Here is a 15,634-nt window from a genome sequence, read left to right on the forward strand (position 1 = left end):
GGAGAGTAAAACAAATTTTCAAGACAAATCAGCAGCCCAGACATGAAAACAGCAGAGGTCACAGTCTCCTGATCCACACCGAAACATCAGCTACACTGAAATTATGAAGTATAAATATGAATAATTATAAAATTACCACAGTCTGGACTAGACTTTATGTAACTTAAGTAAGCATTTTTTTTCTAAAAGTGGCATGCAAGATACGACTTTATTTTTGGCACTGTTTTCCTTTGTATTTTCTTCATTATTTAATACATAAGTATAAACTGAAATATTCAAGATTTCTTTCATCAAGTACTACTTCTGATAAGACAAGTTAATGCCTGTATACATCATTCTAGAAACACATTGGAAAAAAAAATGAGCACAAATCACAGAAATAATCACAAAACAACTGGAAAGGACAAATAAGGTGTAAACTGCCCTCTTTGAAACATAAAAAGATGTTATTTTTATTTTCTTCATTGTAAAGTAATGTATTTCAACCAGATTACAACAAAATTAACCACAGAATATTAAAAAAATACAAGAAAGTATATAGAAATTATATATAGACACTTGCTTAAAAATTCTATAATGTAAACAGGAGCATAACAAGTTAAAATAATATTACATACAGTTTGTTAATACTTATGTGAACACTGTACATGCGTATGCTTTAGAATTGACACCATCTTTCTTAAAGTTGTCAAACAAGAAAAAAAAAAAGACCAAAAAATCTCAAGGAAATTCAGCTTCTTTAGTTGCCAACAGGTTTGGTCCCACATAAAAATATAATTTATTTCCCTATTTACTAAGAAAAGAAAATGCAGCCTTCCAGAAATAGATTTTCAACCACATTTGCTTTCCTATATATATTTTTTAGCTTCTTAAATAATTCAGGAGCCTGCTGAAGAGACCAGCTACCACAGTTTAGCTTCTGCTGACAGGGACACACTCGTGAAAACTTGTTAAACAAACGGATTCCTCCTCCATGGAAGTGCAGGACATTTGTTTAGGCAACAAAGATCTTCTTTTAAGTCCTGATACTTGCAGCAGTTTGTAAATTTGGACAAGTCATTCCTCTCTAAACATCTTAGTTAGATGGAACGGGACCATAAAAGAACAGTTAGTGCAGAATAAGAAATAAGACTTCTAGTGTCAACACTGTGTTGAGCAAGTGTTGGATTTTTCAAGGAGTATGTAAAACACAAAGCAGGGTAACTCATATTTTAAAATGTTATATAATAGGCCTTATTTCATATATGAAAGTGATTCTTTCAAATACATGATGCTAAGAAACTCCTGAAACAGCTACATGTTCATCAAATTTATATTCCCTGATGGGAGAGAAAGTGTTGGCTTCAATATCCCAACAAAAGAAAATGGAAGGAGGCAAATTCCTTACTTTATTAAGCTGTTTAATCATATTGCCAGAGGTGAGTTGAGCTCAACAGAAAAATATTACTGTTTTCAAGGAAAAAAATGGTGTTTTCATGTGGCCTTTTTTCCCATGTAGCTGCAGTTACCACCAGCAGAGCACAGTGCTGCTCCCAGGATTTGCAAGGGGGGTCTAGGAGCAAACTTTTGCCAAGAGGTGTTTATTCTTCTTTGAAACAGGGGTTCCACAGGGTTTTCATCTTATCTCAAGGAGATAACTCCATCGGAATCCACAGGTGGACTGGCTGAGCCCAGTTACAGGGTATAAATCTGGGCTTTCTTCAAACCTTTGAAATAACAAAGCTCTCTGCAGCAAAGTGAAAGGAACGCCATGCGGGTGGGAAAGTCCTAATAACTAATACTGCTAACAACACATCACTTCTGAAATACCTAAGCTGTCCTGACAGGCAGTAGCAGGAGCTCACGCGGGGCGCGCAGAGCCTCATTCATGATCAGCTTGCTGCTCCCAGTCACTCGCCCTCATTTGCTCGCAGGCTCTGGTTAATGAGTTTGACAGCTACCTTGCAGATACTGTTCTGTACAATAAAGCATGGTTTTGTAATATAAATGCAGCTGAACGGATAGGTCACCATTCTGAGCCAGTGATCATTAATACTATTATGCACTCTCGCTAAATACTTGTTTATTAACCCAATCACACTGGCTTATGACTTCCACTAGAATCTGTAAGATGATATAATTTGTTTACAACTATCACATCAACAACATGTTCCCTAAAAACACTGTTTTTGAAAGTATTAATCTTCCTAAGAGTACGTGATTTAATGCACATAAGAATTTAAGCCTGTATTACTATGCTATTATGCCATCGCATACAAACCTTGGAAATTTATTATTATTGAGAAACTTAATTTGATACAAAAAGCTAAGTCAATGCCATGTGTTCTCTGTAATGAACTACAGCATCTCTAATTGAGATTCTGACAAAACATAATCAATATTTAATGAATTAATACTGACAGAAAATCACATCTGCAAAAGATGCAAGGTATTTCCTGCTTTTTGTTTCTTAGGAAATTGTTCAGTTTTCATACAACAGGAAAACAGCATTAAAATAAAAAGTAATGCCATTTATATTTACCAATTAATTTGAAGAGATGCTCAAGGTCCCAGATGAGGATCCCTAGAGATTTAAAATGTCTAGAGGTAAAACAGAAAGGAAATAATGCCACAGATGTACCCGCAGAGCCTCAAACAGTGCTCTAGTCCTAAGCCTGAAGGAACAACTCAGGGGATGAAGTTGGCCCGAGTTCTCTGTTCTGTGGTTATAGTGATGTTCAAAGCACCATCAAGAACTGGCTGAATTCTTCAACTCATTGTTCACCAGCCACTGAGCAGATATGATGATATGAGCTAAATGTTAGTACCAAATTAGATAAGGTTTGTAAAAAATCATAGCTATGTACATGAGTTTAAATGACACAGAAGAGAAACTGATATAATCACTCAATTGATGGAACCACTGGTACAGTTACAAGTATTTTATAAGAAAAAAATATAAGTATATTGAGATTCTTGGGGTAGTTCCTTTAAAATCCTTCCTGATTTTGATAGCCAAACAAAAGAAGTGCTATTTGTAAAAGTATTTGTAATTCTCTGAAATACAGGACATCTTAGAAGGTACTGAGGTGCTAAAAAATTGGACATTCAAAGCACTAGGCATCTACTTGCTTTCATGCAAGTATCTCCTTGGTCTTCAGAAGTAACCGGGTGAATAAATCGAGGAAGCTGTGACCAAAGACTTGCATTTCAGCAGTAGGTTTTAAAGGACCCCAGGTAAGCAGGGAAGTGGACTCGCAAAGCTCTATTACAGTATCTTGTACCACAAAGTGAACACTGCAGACTGCAATCAAAGTAGTTTATATACAACTCAGGTAAAGGCAGCAATGAACAACTTGTATACAATAAGCAAGTTCAGTACTTTCGTGTCCTCTATATACATATATTAAAAATTACAAGAGGCAAAATGATCAGGAATGAAATAATTTTGAGATACAAATACGGAGAAGAGAAAAATTCTTTCTAAACAACTAAAAAAAGAACAAGTTTAAATTTAGTCTACACATGCTAAATTAGCTTTCTTACCAATTTTCAACTTTCTGAATACAGATGAGTACTTTAACTTGTGAGTTATTTCCTGAATATTAATACAGCTTCATGTGACAAACAGATGAATCACGAAGGATTGCACAGCTTCTTCTTTCAGATTCACTTGCAATTCAGTGTTAAAAGACGTGCTATTTTTCTGCTAGCCAAGTCCCTAGACCGTGGTGAGATAACTTCAGAATCTTTTCAAAATAACAGACAGGCGTTACCTGGCAAGCTACTTGCTCTCTTTTCTCCCTTAAATAAAGGTCCGCTAGCCAAGCCTCTGGCAGCAGCTCATCCTTCAGTCCACACAAATCAGCTGGCTCCCAAGTTCTCCTCTTGCATTATCCGCTCCCCCTTGCCACGTGCTGCTCTAGTGCAATGCACACGCTGTGCTTTTTGGCGTGAGGAACAGGGGATCTGCGGTTCGGAGCTGCGTGCGAGCCACGAACACGAGTCCCTCTGCAGCCTGGAGCTGTCCTCGCTCGAGGAGACCGCGCGCCTGACGCGGCGACACGGAGCGCGCCGCAGGCCTGCGAGAGGGAGCTCCGTCTGCTAGAACTTCAATCGAGCATTGAGATAGAAAGTGCATTACTAATAATTGGCTTGTTTTTTCTGCAGGGAAGTATTAGAACTTCAGTATCTATCGATGGGAGAATTTAATATAACAAATGGACGATAAAAGGACAAGATACACCAATTTAAGTCAGATTATCCAAAGAACTTCTGCAAAGAAAGATGTTCTCACACAAAGGAAAAACAGAATACATTTGATAGAAAATTTGAATGTACACTGCTTAAACTTAATAAAGAAAAGAAGATAGCTAATATATAATTAACTGCCTACGGCAGTGCAACTAATGGATACTGAACTGGATTCCAGTTAATCCATGTCAGAACTTCCATCACTTATAATAACTCTTGCTAATTTTTTTAGTTACTCACAATAGTACCATTACAAATTACTTTTCAATAAGTGGTGATGGGTAACAGGCACTTCCATTTCAGGCAATTCTGAAGTAATACCATGGGAGTGGTTTTATAAAAGAAGAATTCCAAGCTGCCCGTTAATGATGAAGGACGGTTCTGTAATGCCAGCAATAAATCAATGGCAATATGCTATTTCGTACTATGTTAACTTTGTGAATCCTGGTGGTAGTCTGTAGACATGAACAATATTGCACCCAGCCTTACTTCAGCAAGACTGAAACATCACTAAAAAATTATTACATTCTCTGATTTTATACAATTACTTTCCACAAATGAAAGCTACTGGGAATACCTAACTACAAACATACAAAAGCTATTTTTGCCACCGGCACTGTTTTTTTCCCTTGTCATTTACTTTGCCAAGTTTATTTAAAAACCTTTGTGTGTATCAGAGGTTTACAATTAAAAAAAAGAAAGCAAAAACATAAACAGTCTTTTTCTATTTACAAAAGGTAATAAATTAGTGAGGTTGTTTTAAGCACATCTTTCTGACATACTAAGTAGTGATAATCATAGCTATTCTTCTAAAGAAAAAATTGTCTTGACATGACACCCATGTCTCTCTGGAGAAAAAATGAAGTGTAGAAGGGGAGGCACTACAGCACAAACACGGAATTCACAGGAACAGAACAACTTCAGAAGAGCCGAGTTAAGCGCATACGTGCACCGCAGCCCGACAAAACACGGCAATGCCCACCGGCGTGCGGGGCTCTGGCCAAGAGCCTACCTGTTGTTTGGAGAAAGCCATTACTGCCTTCCAAAGCACTTAGCCAGGAGACGCCCCTTAGCAAGGAATATCTCTTTTCAGGGTCTGAGTTGGTGCAGCTGGAGCCTCTTCGGGAGCTTCTAGAACGGCCTATATAGTCTAGGAAGGAAGGAGGAAGCAGCGTGAAGCTCGCGGTGCCGGCGTTCACGGCGTCAGAGATCCCCGCTCTGCGGCTCCAGGCTGCGGGGCTCCCTCACGTGGCTGCGGGAGAGCTTGGGGAAGCGCGGGGCCACTCTCGAGCGACTGCTTTTGCTTACGGGCTCTCCAGAAGGCTGGATATCACTAGGAAAAAAAGAGAAACGAGATGGAAATAGCTAGTTGAAGCTACGCTGGGTTGCTCCGGAGTCGTTCCGCACATGACAAAGCAGATGTTATGGAGCCTGGCACATGAGCGCAAGGTACAGCACGTGTCTGTAACTACACAGAGCTGCATTCCCGCTGCTGCCGACTCCGCGGCGAGTACAAATGGGCTCTGTGGAAAATGAGCACTAGCAGTATTTTGAATACTTCATGGAAGACTGCAAATTACAAGATAAAAGCGTATCTCTATGGGTTGAAGTTCAGAAATGGTGGGATAAGCATTTTGAAGTGATAAGAGTACAAGCAAAATAGACAAGAGCTTGGATGATGCTCTACTTAACAATCCTCTAATTATGGATGGATGTATCATTACATGATGAAGTACATTAGTAATACATCCCTGGTGGGAATCCTTCAGTGTCTTCTGGCCCACAACAGACTAGTTGTACATGAACGAGCCATTTGGCAAAGGCTCAGAGAAGAAGTACATTAAATTCAACAACAAGCAGTAACAGAAAATTCCAGCTTACCTAGGTGACATTCAGAGGCTATAGACTCCTCGGGAAACTACAGTATAAAGGGATAGTGTTGTACTTTTGCCATTCTTGTAGAGGATTCCGCATGGTTTTAAATTAAACTGTTTACATACAAATCAATAAATATAACTAAACTTTGCATTTTGCAGCTCAGCAAGGCAGTAACAAAATTACACAGCATACAAAGTCAGGCTTACTTTTATACGTAGAGAAACTTAGGAGCCCTATCTCCAGAGCGAGTGAACAAGCCCATGAGAGATGCCCATCTGCAGTGCTTGCCAGTTTAAATAAATACGGGTGTATTTGAAAACAAGCAATTAATTTTCTCCCTGCAGTTCTCTCTCCCCTGCAGTGACTTTCCACACAGCTCAGAGCCCCGTATAAGGCACCAGCAAACCCAGGTCCGCACGGGGGACATCCGAGCAAAGCACTGGCCTTTTCCAAGGCCTCGGTCCGAGGGGAAAATTCCCTTTGAGGCATCAGGGAAGCACTTGGCAAGACACAGCAGCTGTATCATTCGCTTTGTGACTCCAGCGTGCACACTTACTGCTATGCACTGAAATAAAAGAAAACCAGCGCAGAGAACAATCTACCCAATTCAGATGTTAAACGTTACCAGAAAATATTTTTAATGGCAACATATATTGCTAGTTGGAAATTTCCTAGCAGAATGGTCCAAAGTAACCATAATTTAGAAAAAGCCTCTAATTTCACTGCACTTCCTACATGACAAAATTGCATAAAATATCTCTGATACACATCCTCCTCTTGTATAACCACAAGATTTACAAATTAGAGTTTCATTACTTCATTTGCTTGTCAATAAAATCAAAACAGTAAAAATTAATATAGCATGTTATTAATTCTTGGTAGCCAAAGACATTAGAGTTTCATCGTAACAACTCTGCTCCCATGAATTTCTATTTTGAAACTCAACAGTGCTCTCTAAGATGCTAGAAGGAATCCTGATCTTCACTGGGAACCCAGTTCCAGCTCTGCGGTTAGCATGGATTTCTTTCGATAACAGGAATTGCTGCTCAAACATTGATACTTGTTATTTCCACAATGTTTCTAAAAAAGCTAGAGTGCAATGTTTATATCCTATGGTGTGTCTAAAATAGAGCATGGGAAGTGCTCAGAAATGTGTTTTGTGTTAAATACATATTTTTCAGAACATGCAAGCACGAAAGCATGTAAATATCAGATATAGAAAGGATTTAAATTACACGAACATGTAAATATCAGATATAGAAAGGAATAAAATTACATTTTTGCCTTATCTGGCTTGTCTCAAATAAGTTAATTTCCCTGCTGCTAAGTGCTGTAGGATCAGGCAGCCAGTCATTTCACAGGGATACAGAAGTTTATGTTGTATCTTCATGCCACAAAAGCAGTCGTTATGATTTGGGCTGGCTTTACTGAGAGACCACTTTTATACACAAGCTCCTCCTGCTGGCATGACCATAAAATGACATTAGTGTCAGCCCAATGTGAAGCGACTTCTCGCTTCTGGAGGGCAAACTCCCTCAAAGGAAAAAAGGTACAAAATGCACAGAACAAATTCTCTTAAATGAAGAGATATGGATCAATATAAATCTGTTTTGACAGAAATAAGAGCTAATAAGATGGTTTTGGGATGGTTACAAGAACACCAATATGTGTGAATGAAGGACAAAAAAATGTAAGCATTCTGATTTACATGATGCTACTACAAAACCACAGATATCTAATAACCAAGCAAAACTTAAATGTCTAACTTCATTTTTTAAATAAGCCAAATTTTAAGAAAAAACACTGCATAACATACATTTACAGAAAGCAATTTCAAGCACAGGACTTAGACTGTCATCCACGCAGCATGAAGAAGGAACAGCAGGTTTTGGCCAGCTGCAGCGTTCAGCTGGCTGGACCCACCTCAACTGAACCAGACATATGGGGAAGAAAAGCACAGATTACTAAGAAAGTCACACACTAAAAACCATCCATCTTAAGCCCCTTTCCTTTCCTTAGCCCTCACTCTAAAAACTCTTGAGAAAACCTGCCAGCTCAACCTGTCTATCTGAGCTATAGCTGGACCATAAAAATACAAACTTTCAAGCAACAGCCAGAAAGTTTTACTTTTTTTTTTTGAAAAAATAATAAAAAACTACAATCGCCAAACCCATGTTAATAAAGTAGGAGGAAAAGAATCTTCCTGCTGTTGCTTCTCTTGGATTTAATGATTTAGTTCTGGAGTAGAGGCCCAGCTATGCTTAGAATAGCTGGCATTAAATGAGACGCCTTTCCAAACCAATTTACCCTTTAGCAGGTCAGCTATTCCACAGACTTTTAGGCAAAAGTATGAACAGCTTAAAATGGTCCTTTCTGGCAAATGCACATGAAGATGAAACAGGAAGACTTGTTCTGAATCTATTTTTGCCAGCCTGGGTTGCAGACCTACATGCAATGTTTGCAAATCCACTTTCTCATCTATCTCGGTCAATGGAAAGTTTTCCAGACAGCTTTTTGGCAAGAGTCACAGTTCACGTACAGTTGATAGCTCACTTTGATTAAAATACACATTTAAAATATGTAAATCTAAACCAGGAAAAGGTATTCTTATACCAGGAGCCCAGCAACTTTCCTAGGAATAGCTCTGCTAGAACCGCTACTCCAAGCCCCTGTGGCAAAAACTCACTTCTTAACTCCACAGCTACCTGAGTTGCACTCGTTTACTTTTAATATAATGCGATTTTGTTCATTCTCTGACCTTCGGAGCCACTTGACAGGGTCTGTTTCTGGAGACCCTGGGATGCTGGCCAGGGACTAGCCTGCGCAGCAGAGGAAGGCTGCCCTCTCCTCCTCCTCCTCTTCCTCCTCGCCTGCCTGCCCCGTGTGAGGGACGGGCAGCACCTTCCCAACCCCAGCGCCCCGCTCAGCTTTTAAACCTGCCCATGGATCTGCCCAGCTGCGCTCCGGAAACCGATTCACCTCCATCGACTTTGTCCTGGTGTCAGGTTCTGCCCGAGGAGCATCCACGGAGAAGAGCTTGCAGGAGCTGTTCTTTGTCATCAGTTTATTCATCCCTCCGAGCTTATTCGTTAGCTTTCCCTGGAGCACACTATGAACTATGCTCTCGGTGCTGCTTTTTGCATAGATAATAGCTGCAGCTGCTGTATTTCCTTAGTCAAGGTCGTGAACATTTACAGAAAGAAATGTTTTTCCCACCTCATTCAGCCAACTCTTCAGGATAAAATTGGAGAGAGAAGTTTTTTGTAAAACCTAAATAATGGGGCTGTAACTGGAAGAACTTTTGTAGCAGACTGAGACACGGGAATGGAAGGTGTAAGCACATGCTGTGAGAACAGCAAAGCTCGGGATCAGGTTTTTCATAGATATCCCCTCAGTACATGTCTGGAGGTGGTCCTGATTCTAGAAAATATTTTTCACACTAAAAATGGCTTTGGAAGAAAGGCATTAGTTGAGCAATAAACCTAATGACTTCTTTGTTCATCAGGTTTTGGCCATGATTTCCTTTGTCACAATATTTGTCTGATTTCTGGCTATAACCCCAATATTTAACATGGAAAACTTCACTCAGATCCTCCTCAAAAAGGTAATATTAAACCATATCTGTATGATGAAGATCGTTGTAGGACAAGTCCAAATGAATTCTGCACTGTCATGACTGTGTTTCCCAACATCTCTGCTCATTGTGCTCAGTGGTGATCCCCGCTCTGTGAAGATGACCCCTTTACAGTAAAATAAGACCCTGAAACTCCTGAAGATGCTCTGGTAGAACAGGTTAAAATCTGCATGGTGGCGCTTCCTATCAAGGCTAGATCTGACCACAAAATGAAAATGTCAATTCTAGTCAACTGCTTAATGTTACACAACTCTTTCTGCTGCAAAATACACATCTCCACAGCAGAACACAGTATTCATAATAAAAACACATTCATTCTCTTCTTGCTGTGAAATAATTACAAACACATGCTTAAATTTGCTCTAATCTGAACAATCCCAATTTGCACATCCTCTTTCTAGAAGTCTCTTTCCATGTTGGCATTTTATCATATTCATCATCTGCATCAACTTTTGAATAATTCCGTAAACCAAGACACTTCACATAATTCTGATGATCTGGTTTTTTTTCTTACTTTACTTTGAAGTTGGCATAAGACAAAGATTAGTATCCAGTTAGCATCCGTTTGCAGTGATTAATTTGGGGTTCAATGTGCTCCATTTCGCCCGTGAAATGCTCAGCACCCTGCAGGAACGACCCCTCATTCGTTAACTTCAGAGCAATACTTGTACCTCAAGCCCAGGCCTGGGCTTTCTAACACCCATTGGCACCACCCTTCAGAAACAGTTATTATTTTCTTTTTTTTGGTGGAATGTAACACAACGAACTAGAAAGTCAAAAAATAATTGAACAAACACATATATATATGTTTGCCATGAAACACCATTTATTTATATTTGTTATGACTATATTTTGTGTATTTCAATTATTTGAAAGATGATAAATTTAGCTAATGTAGCTCTGTATATCTAGCCCCTGTGAAGCCTTTACTCGATGTGGGGCTAGTTAGGTTTGTGTAAGCATTACAGGCTACCACTTCTCAGGGACTGTATAATAGACTGAGCAAATGGTTCAGAAACTGAATGTGTTCCAAGGCTGTTTATGCAATAACAAAATGCAGGATTTGCTTTCAGAGGAACAGTGTTCAGTGAATACCTGGGTTTGTTTTTCCCTGCTCGCGCTGTAATTATCATCTTTAAGGGAAAAGGAGACAGATCTAGGATACGTTTTTATTGAAAATAGTGAGGTAAGTAAAAACAGAAGACTTCTGCATGAGGATCCACAATGCATCTTATATGCGAAAATAAAGGGAGGAAAAGTCTTGCTTGACAAGTAGCAATTTCAGCTTGCAGAGACAGCAGCACAGTACATTGCCTAGCCAGGCGCTCCCTCCCCGAAGCTCACACGCTGTTTGCATGGAAAGATGACACAGGACAGAAAGAGCTTTAATTACCAAATTATCTTTTGAGCAACACAGTGTGTTTGGCACTGGAAGTACCCACAGAAAGCAGCTTCTCAGGTGCTGATATAGATGATGGCAGTAGGAGGCATTGTATCATTAACAACTGCAAAGCTTCCCGCCACCCAGTTGCACAACAAGAAAGGTCCCACCACCTTTCAATGCCAACCGGTGAGAAAGAGACTGACCATCACCTCTGATTTTCCTAATATCAAAAAGAAGAAAAATATGAATAATTAGAAGGATTTTTCCTACCTGCTGACACCGATCATTTATGTGTTAATGAACTACTAATGTACTTGCGTACACTGATTGTAGTTAAAAATTTAGCTCCTATTTCTGCCTTTAAGCCTTCTCCGTAACTACACGTGTACCACCCCAAGTGACTATGCGCTTCCGCACGCGCAGGCGGACGCGGGCTGGAAGGAAGGCAGGGCAGTTCCCACCTCCTGCTCTGCCAATCCACCAGCGTTTTCACAGCTAAGCGGGGGCTAAGGGCTGCGGTTGCAACAAGTAGGATGGTTATTTTACATTTTAAGAACAAAAACTTACTTTTGCAATTACCATAAGAGCAAATGGAACAGTAAGAAAAAAAAGTTGTGTTTTTTTAATCTTCCAAGAAAGTGCTTGAGTTTGAATTGCTCTATTAAGACATATAGATGGCTTTTGTCAAGTCCCTTCATTCCTCATAACTACGAACGTGAAAATTAACAAATGAAAATCTGTTCCTAAAACTCGACAGGATGATAAGATTTTCCTGGAAGATTTGTTAGTAACAAAAATGAGATGAATGGTGCTTTAGAGCAAGAGTCCTTCCTGGTGGGTTGGTTGGACATCTTCATGCAATTCCACCATCAGCTGGATACTACCAGTGACCAGGCAGGTCTGTGGCCTCAAAGCTCAGAAATACCGAATGGCTTCAGCTCAACTCTGGGGAGATTTTTCTACAAGTCTTAATTTTTGTCTATTCCATTTAGTTTCTCTAAGCGAAAGAATTTCCAAAGCTGCCCCACGCAGCACACGGACATGGGCGACCTGCAGGGAGCCCCGGCACGGCGCAGCCGAGCGCGCCCCGGCACCGAAACAACGGCGGGAGCAGGGGAGAACAGGTCAGCGAAGCACAGAACTGAGTACTGTGCACAGAGTCACAAGGGAAATGCGGACTTTATTCTGGGCAATGAAAACGAGTGCTAATGTTTACACTTAATGCAGCCTCGCAAAGGGAGCTCTCAAAGGAGGTAGGACAGTGCGCAAGAAATAACTACGGGGTCCAGCCTGGGATGCGACGTTGGCGATGGAGTAGCCAGAACCCACACGAACACAAGGAGAGCAGAGCGATCAGCAACGAGATCAGTTTTCTGGTTTAGTCAGAATCCAATTATTTTCTCTGCAGAAAGAAAACAGCAATAACACACACACATATATATATATATTTTTAAACAATCACCCATCTGGCAGTTCCTGGGAGGACGACGGACGTAACCACATACTTCTCGCAGAGCAGCACGGTGCAGCTCTAGAATTCCATCGTGCTGCAGCGCAGCCCCCCCGCAGCCCTGCCGGGTGCCGAGCGGGTGACAGGCCATGCGCACCGTCGTGCGGGACACGCGTCCTGCACCCAGGCGGCGCTGGGGGAACACCCTGCACACACACACACACACACACACACACACACACACACGATAACCGCCCGGAGCCTGGAAGCAAAGGTGGTGTTTCATAACTCTGCTATAGTAAAGATTAAGCATCTTCATCCTCACAGATAGGACATGTGATAAATAAGGCTCCTTCTGTCCTAAAAGGCCAGACTTCGCTCTTGTCAGGAAGATAAGACTTATTATCTTATTTAAATTTAAATACAATCATTTGACATTTTTGCTGTGCTTTTGCCCGAAGCGTTAGTAACAAAGCTGAGAATGGGTGAGCTGCAGGGACTGACAAAAGCTGTTTCCTTTTGTTTTACTGATTTATCACCTTCTGGAAATGGATCTTAGATCCTGAAGAATATAAAAAGTAATTCTAAAATAGATTAAATGCTAGGAATAGATAAACTGATCTAAAGCGGATGAAAATGAAATCCTACACATGAATAGCCAGTAAAAATGAGCAGCCAATAGGTTCTCACCTCTTTGATCCAAGCAATTAAAAACATCTTTGCAACAGCAATGGGGTGAATCTTCCACAGAGGTTTCCCCTGCAGCGCTTTCACGCAGAACAGGGGGTAGCACAAAGTTAAAGCTGAGGCTTGGGGGCTGCTGCGCATTCTCATTTCACAGCCCTGACCCGTTTCACGCTGTGAGGAAGTCACGGGCTCCCTAAAACCACTCTCACCTTTGGCCTGTGACCTGCCCAGGAGGCTCCTCTGCCTTCACGGCTTCCAGCCCCATGAAGGTTTGGGGGTGCAGAAGACCAACACACCATGGGGGAGGGAATGGGTTCAATGGCTCTCAGCAAACACTGAACGAAGCAGTACCTGCAAAAGCTGTGGAGGTATCGCCTTGCCTGCCTTAGAAATGGATCAGTGGACGTGCAGGGGAGATGCTGCAGGATTTTATCTCCGTTGGGATAGTTCTGCTTTGCAAGCAGTGGGGGAACAGAAAGGTTTCACACGGTACCGTACATAGCCTGCCCCTCCGGTTCCTGCTCGCAGAGGGACTGCACGGGCTCAACGAGGGCTCTGCACGTACAAGTCCACTTGACTGCAACAGCAGCACTTCTCCGGTCAGAGGATTTTTTTTCCCTTAAACATAGAGGTGCTCTATGCTTAGAAAAAGTTGGTCACTGGAGCTTGCGGGAAACATCAAGATTTAGGTGCATTTTACTCGGCCATAGCAGTAACGATGAAAAGATGGTAACATTTTCACTCTGCCTGATAATAGAAACCAGCCCCATCTCATTTTCCTTTTGTCACCGACATTATCACTAGCGACTGCTTTGAGATTTATCATCTTTAATGGGCAGGAGTATCCCGTCCTTTTAAAAGGAGTCAGACATACAGAGCTGTCCAGTATATTCTTGACTTAGGCAGAAACTGCATTACACTAATTTAATCTCTTGCAAAGAATTAATTTATGAATTCTTAAAGCTTATAGTAAGATTTCAGAAACAAGATTTCCAAGTTAAAATAGACGTGGATTAGTAAGAGACAGGCTCTGTGGCTCATTTTGCATTTGCAAAATCCAGCGCGTTTATGCAAGCTGTTTATGAGCCCCAGATTGCCTCCACTCTCTGCACTGAACAGCAGTCCCTGCAGGCACACATACTAGCAGTTCTCCTTCTTACTGCACATCATGTGTTTTACTAAACTCTTTATACTAAGTGCAATTAGATTTCGCTTACAATCTTAATATAAAAATAATCCTTCACAGTACTGCTGGGGTAGTCAAACTCTGGGGGATTGTGCAATTCCTATATGAAGATCTGAAGGAAAACTGATGCGGATCTGCTCCTGGTGGCAGCCACCCCTACCCCTGCCCCAGTACAAACCCCTCTTGCAATTCCTGCTTAAAATTGGGTTATTTTAGCAGGAGTAAGCTCAAGAAAGCACTACAAAGCAGACGAGCATCAGGACTCACAACTCCACAGCTCCTCTGACTGCAGCACCCAAGATGAGAGGAGCCCGATTTATGTGTATGCAGACGGACGTGGCAAAGTGCTCCCGGGATGCTGGCCCGGGCCAGCCCCTGCTCGCCGCAGACCAAGCGGAGCTCTGCGGTGAAGCTGCCGCTGCTCCTTCTGCACAGATGTCTTCACTTCCCCAGAGCCCCTTTCTTCAGTCACTTGTTAATGAGGTGAAGAGATATGACAGGGAAGTCCGGACACAGAACACACGGCTACGTTTTGTTATTAGTGGGCTAGTGCCTACAGTTGCAGGGAGCTGTTCTCGGATTCCTCACTAACTGTTCCCGGACTCTGGGACCACCACCACAGTGCCAAATCTATTAAAAATACACTACAAAAATAGCATCCGAAATACAGCAGAATTCAATGGAGCCTGTTTATAGCTGGCAGATTAACCAAGCCAAGCAATGAAGCTTCTCTAGGATATTGGGAATTTCCATGCTGGCCTATAGCTATTTCATGCTGTTTTTACTTGAGACTGATGGCTGCTGAAATATTTTCCACTATGAGTTCAAATGAGGAAAAGAAATAACCCATCTCCTTCTGAAAAACTGTGCAGTTAGGCATAAACAAACTTGTTAGGGCTTGGATTAATGCCATGTACATGCACAAATACAAAGATACCTCCTTTCTGCAGATTATTTGCTTCATGCAATTGAATGGATGCATCCGTTTATCCCTGGCTGTCAGCGTTGCACAGAAAGGAGCATGAATAAGCACTGGCAGGCTGCAATGTAAGATAGATGAAACAGAGTCTTCTAAATCACACTTTATTGCATATTCTTTATTGTTTCCTATGTTAGAAGGAAGCAATGAAGCTTAGAGACTCAACTCTCAGTAAGAGTCTTTCACTCCTTTTTCCCAATGAT

At 41.3% G+C, this 15,634-nt stretch overlaps 1 protein-coding gene across 1 annotated transcript in view; it reads right to left on the bottom strand.

Moving 5' to 3' along the window:
- Positions 1–5,436: 5,436 nt before the first annotated feature.
- SNX29 (sorting nexin 29) overlaps positions 5,437–15,634 on the bottom strand; it is a gene marked incomplete at its 5' end in the record, with an annotated part of 100,189 nt that continues 89,991 nt past the window's right edge. The window contains one exon of the mRNA XM_010214877.2: positions 5,437–5,566. Coding sequence (XP_010213179.2) covers positions 5,437–5,566 — 130 coding nt within the window. The remainder of the gene's footprint in view (positions 5,567–15,634) is intronic.

This window comes from Tinamus guttatus, unplaced genomic scaffold, assembly GCF_059628265.1.
Source record: "Tinamus guttatus ecotype Peru unplaced genomic scaffold, ASM5962826v1 Tinamus_guttatus_pri_ptg000172l, whole genome shotgun sequence".
Lineage (NCBI taxonomy): Eukaryota > Metazoa > Chordata > Aves > Tinamiformes > Tinamidae > Tinamus > Tinamus guttatus.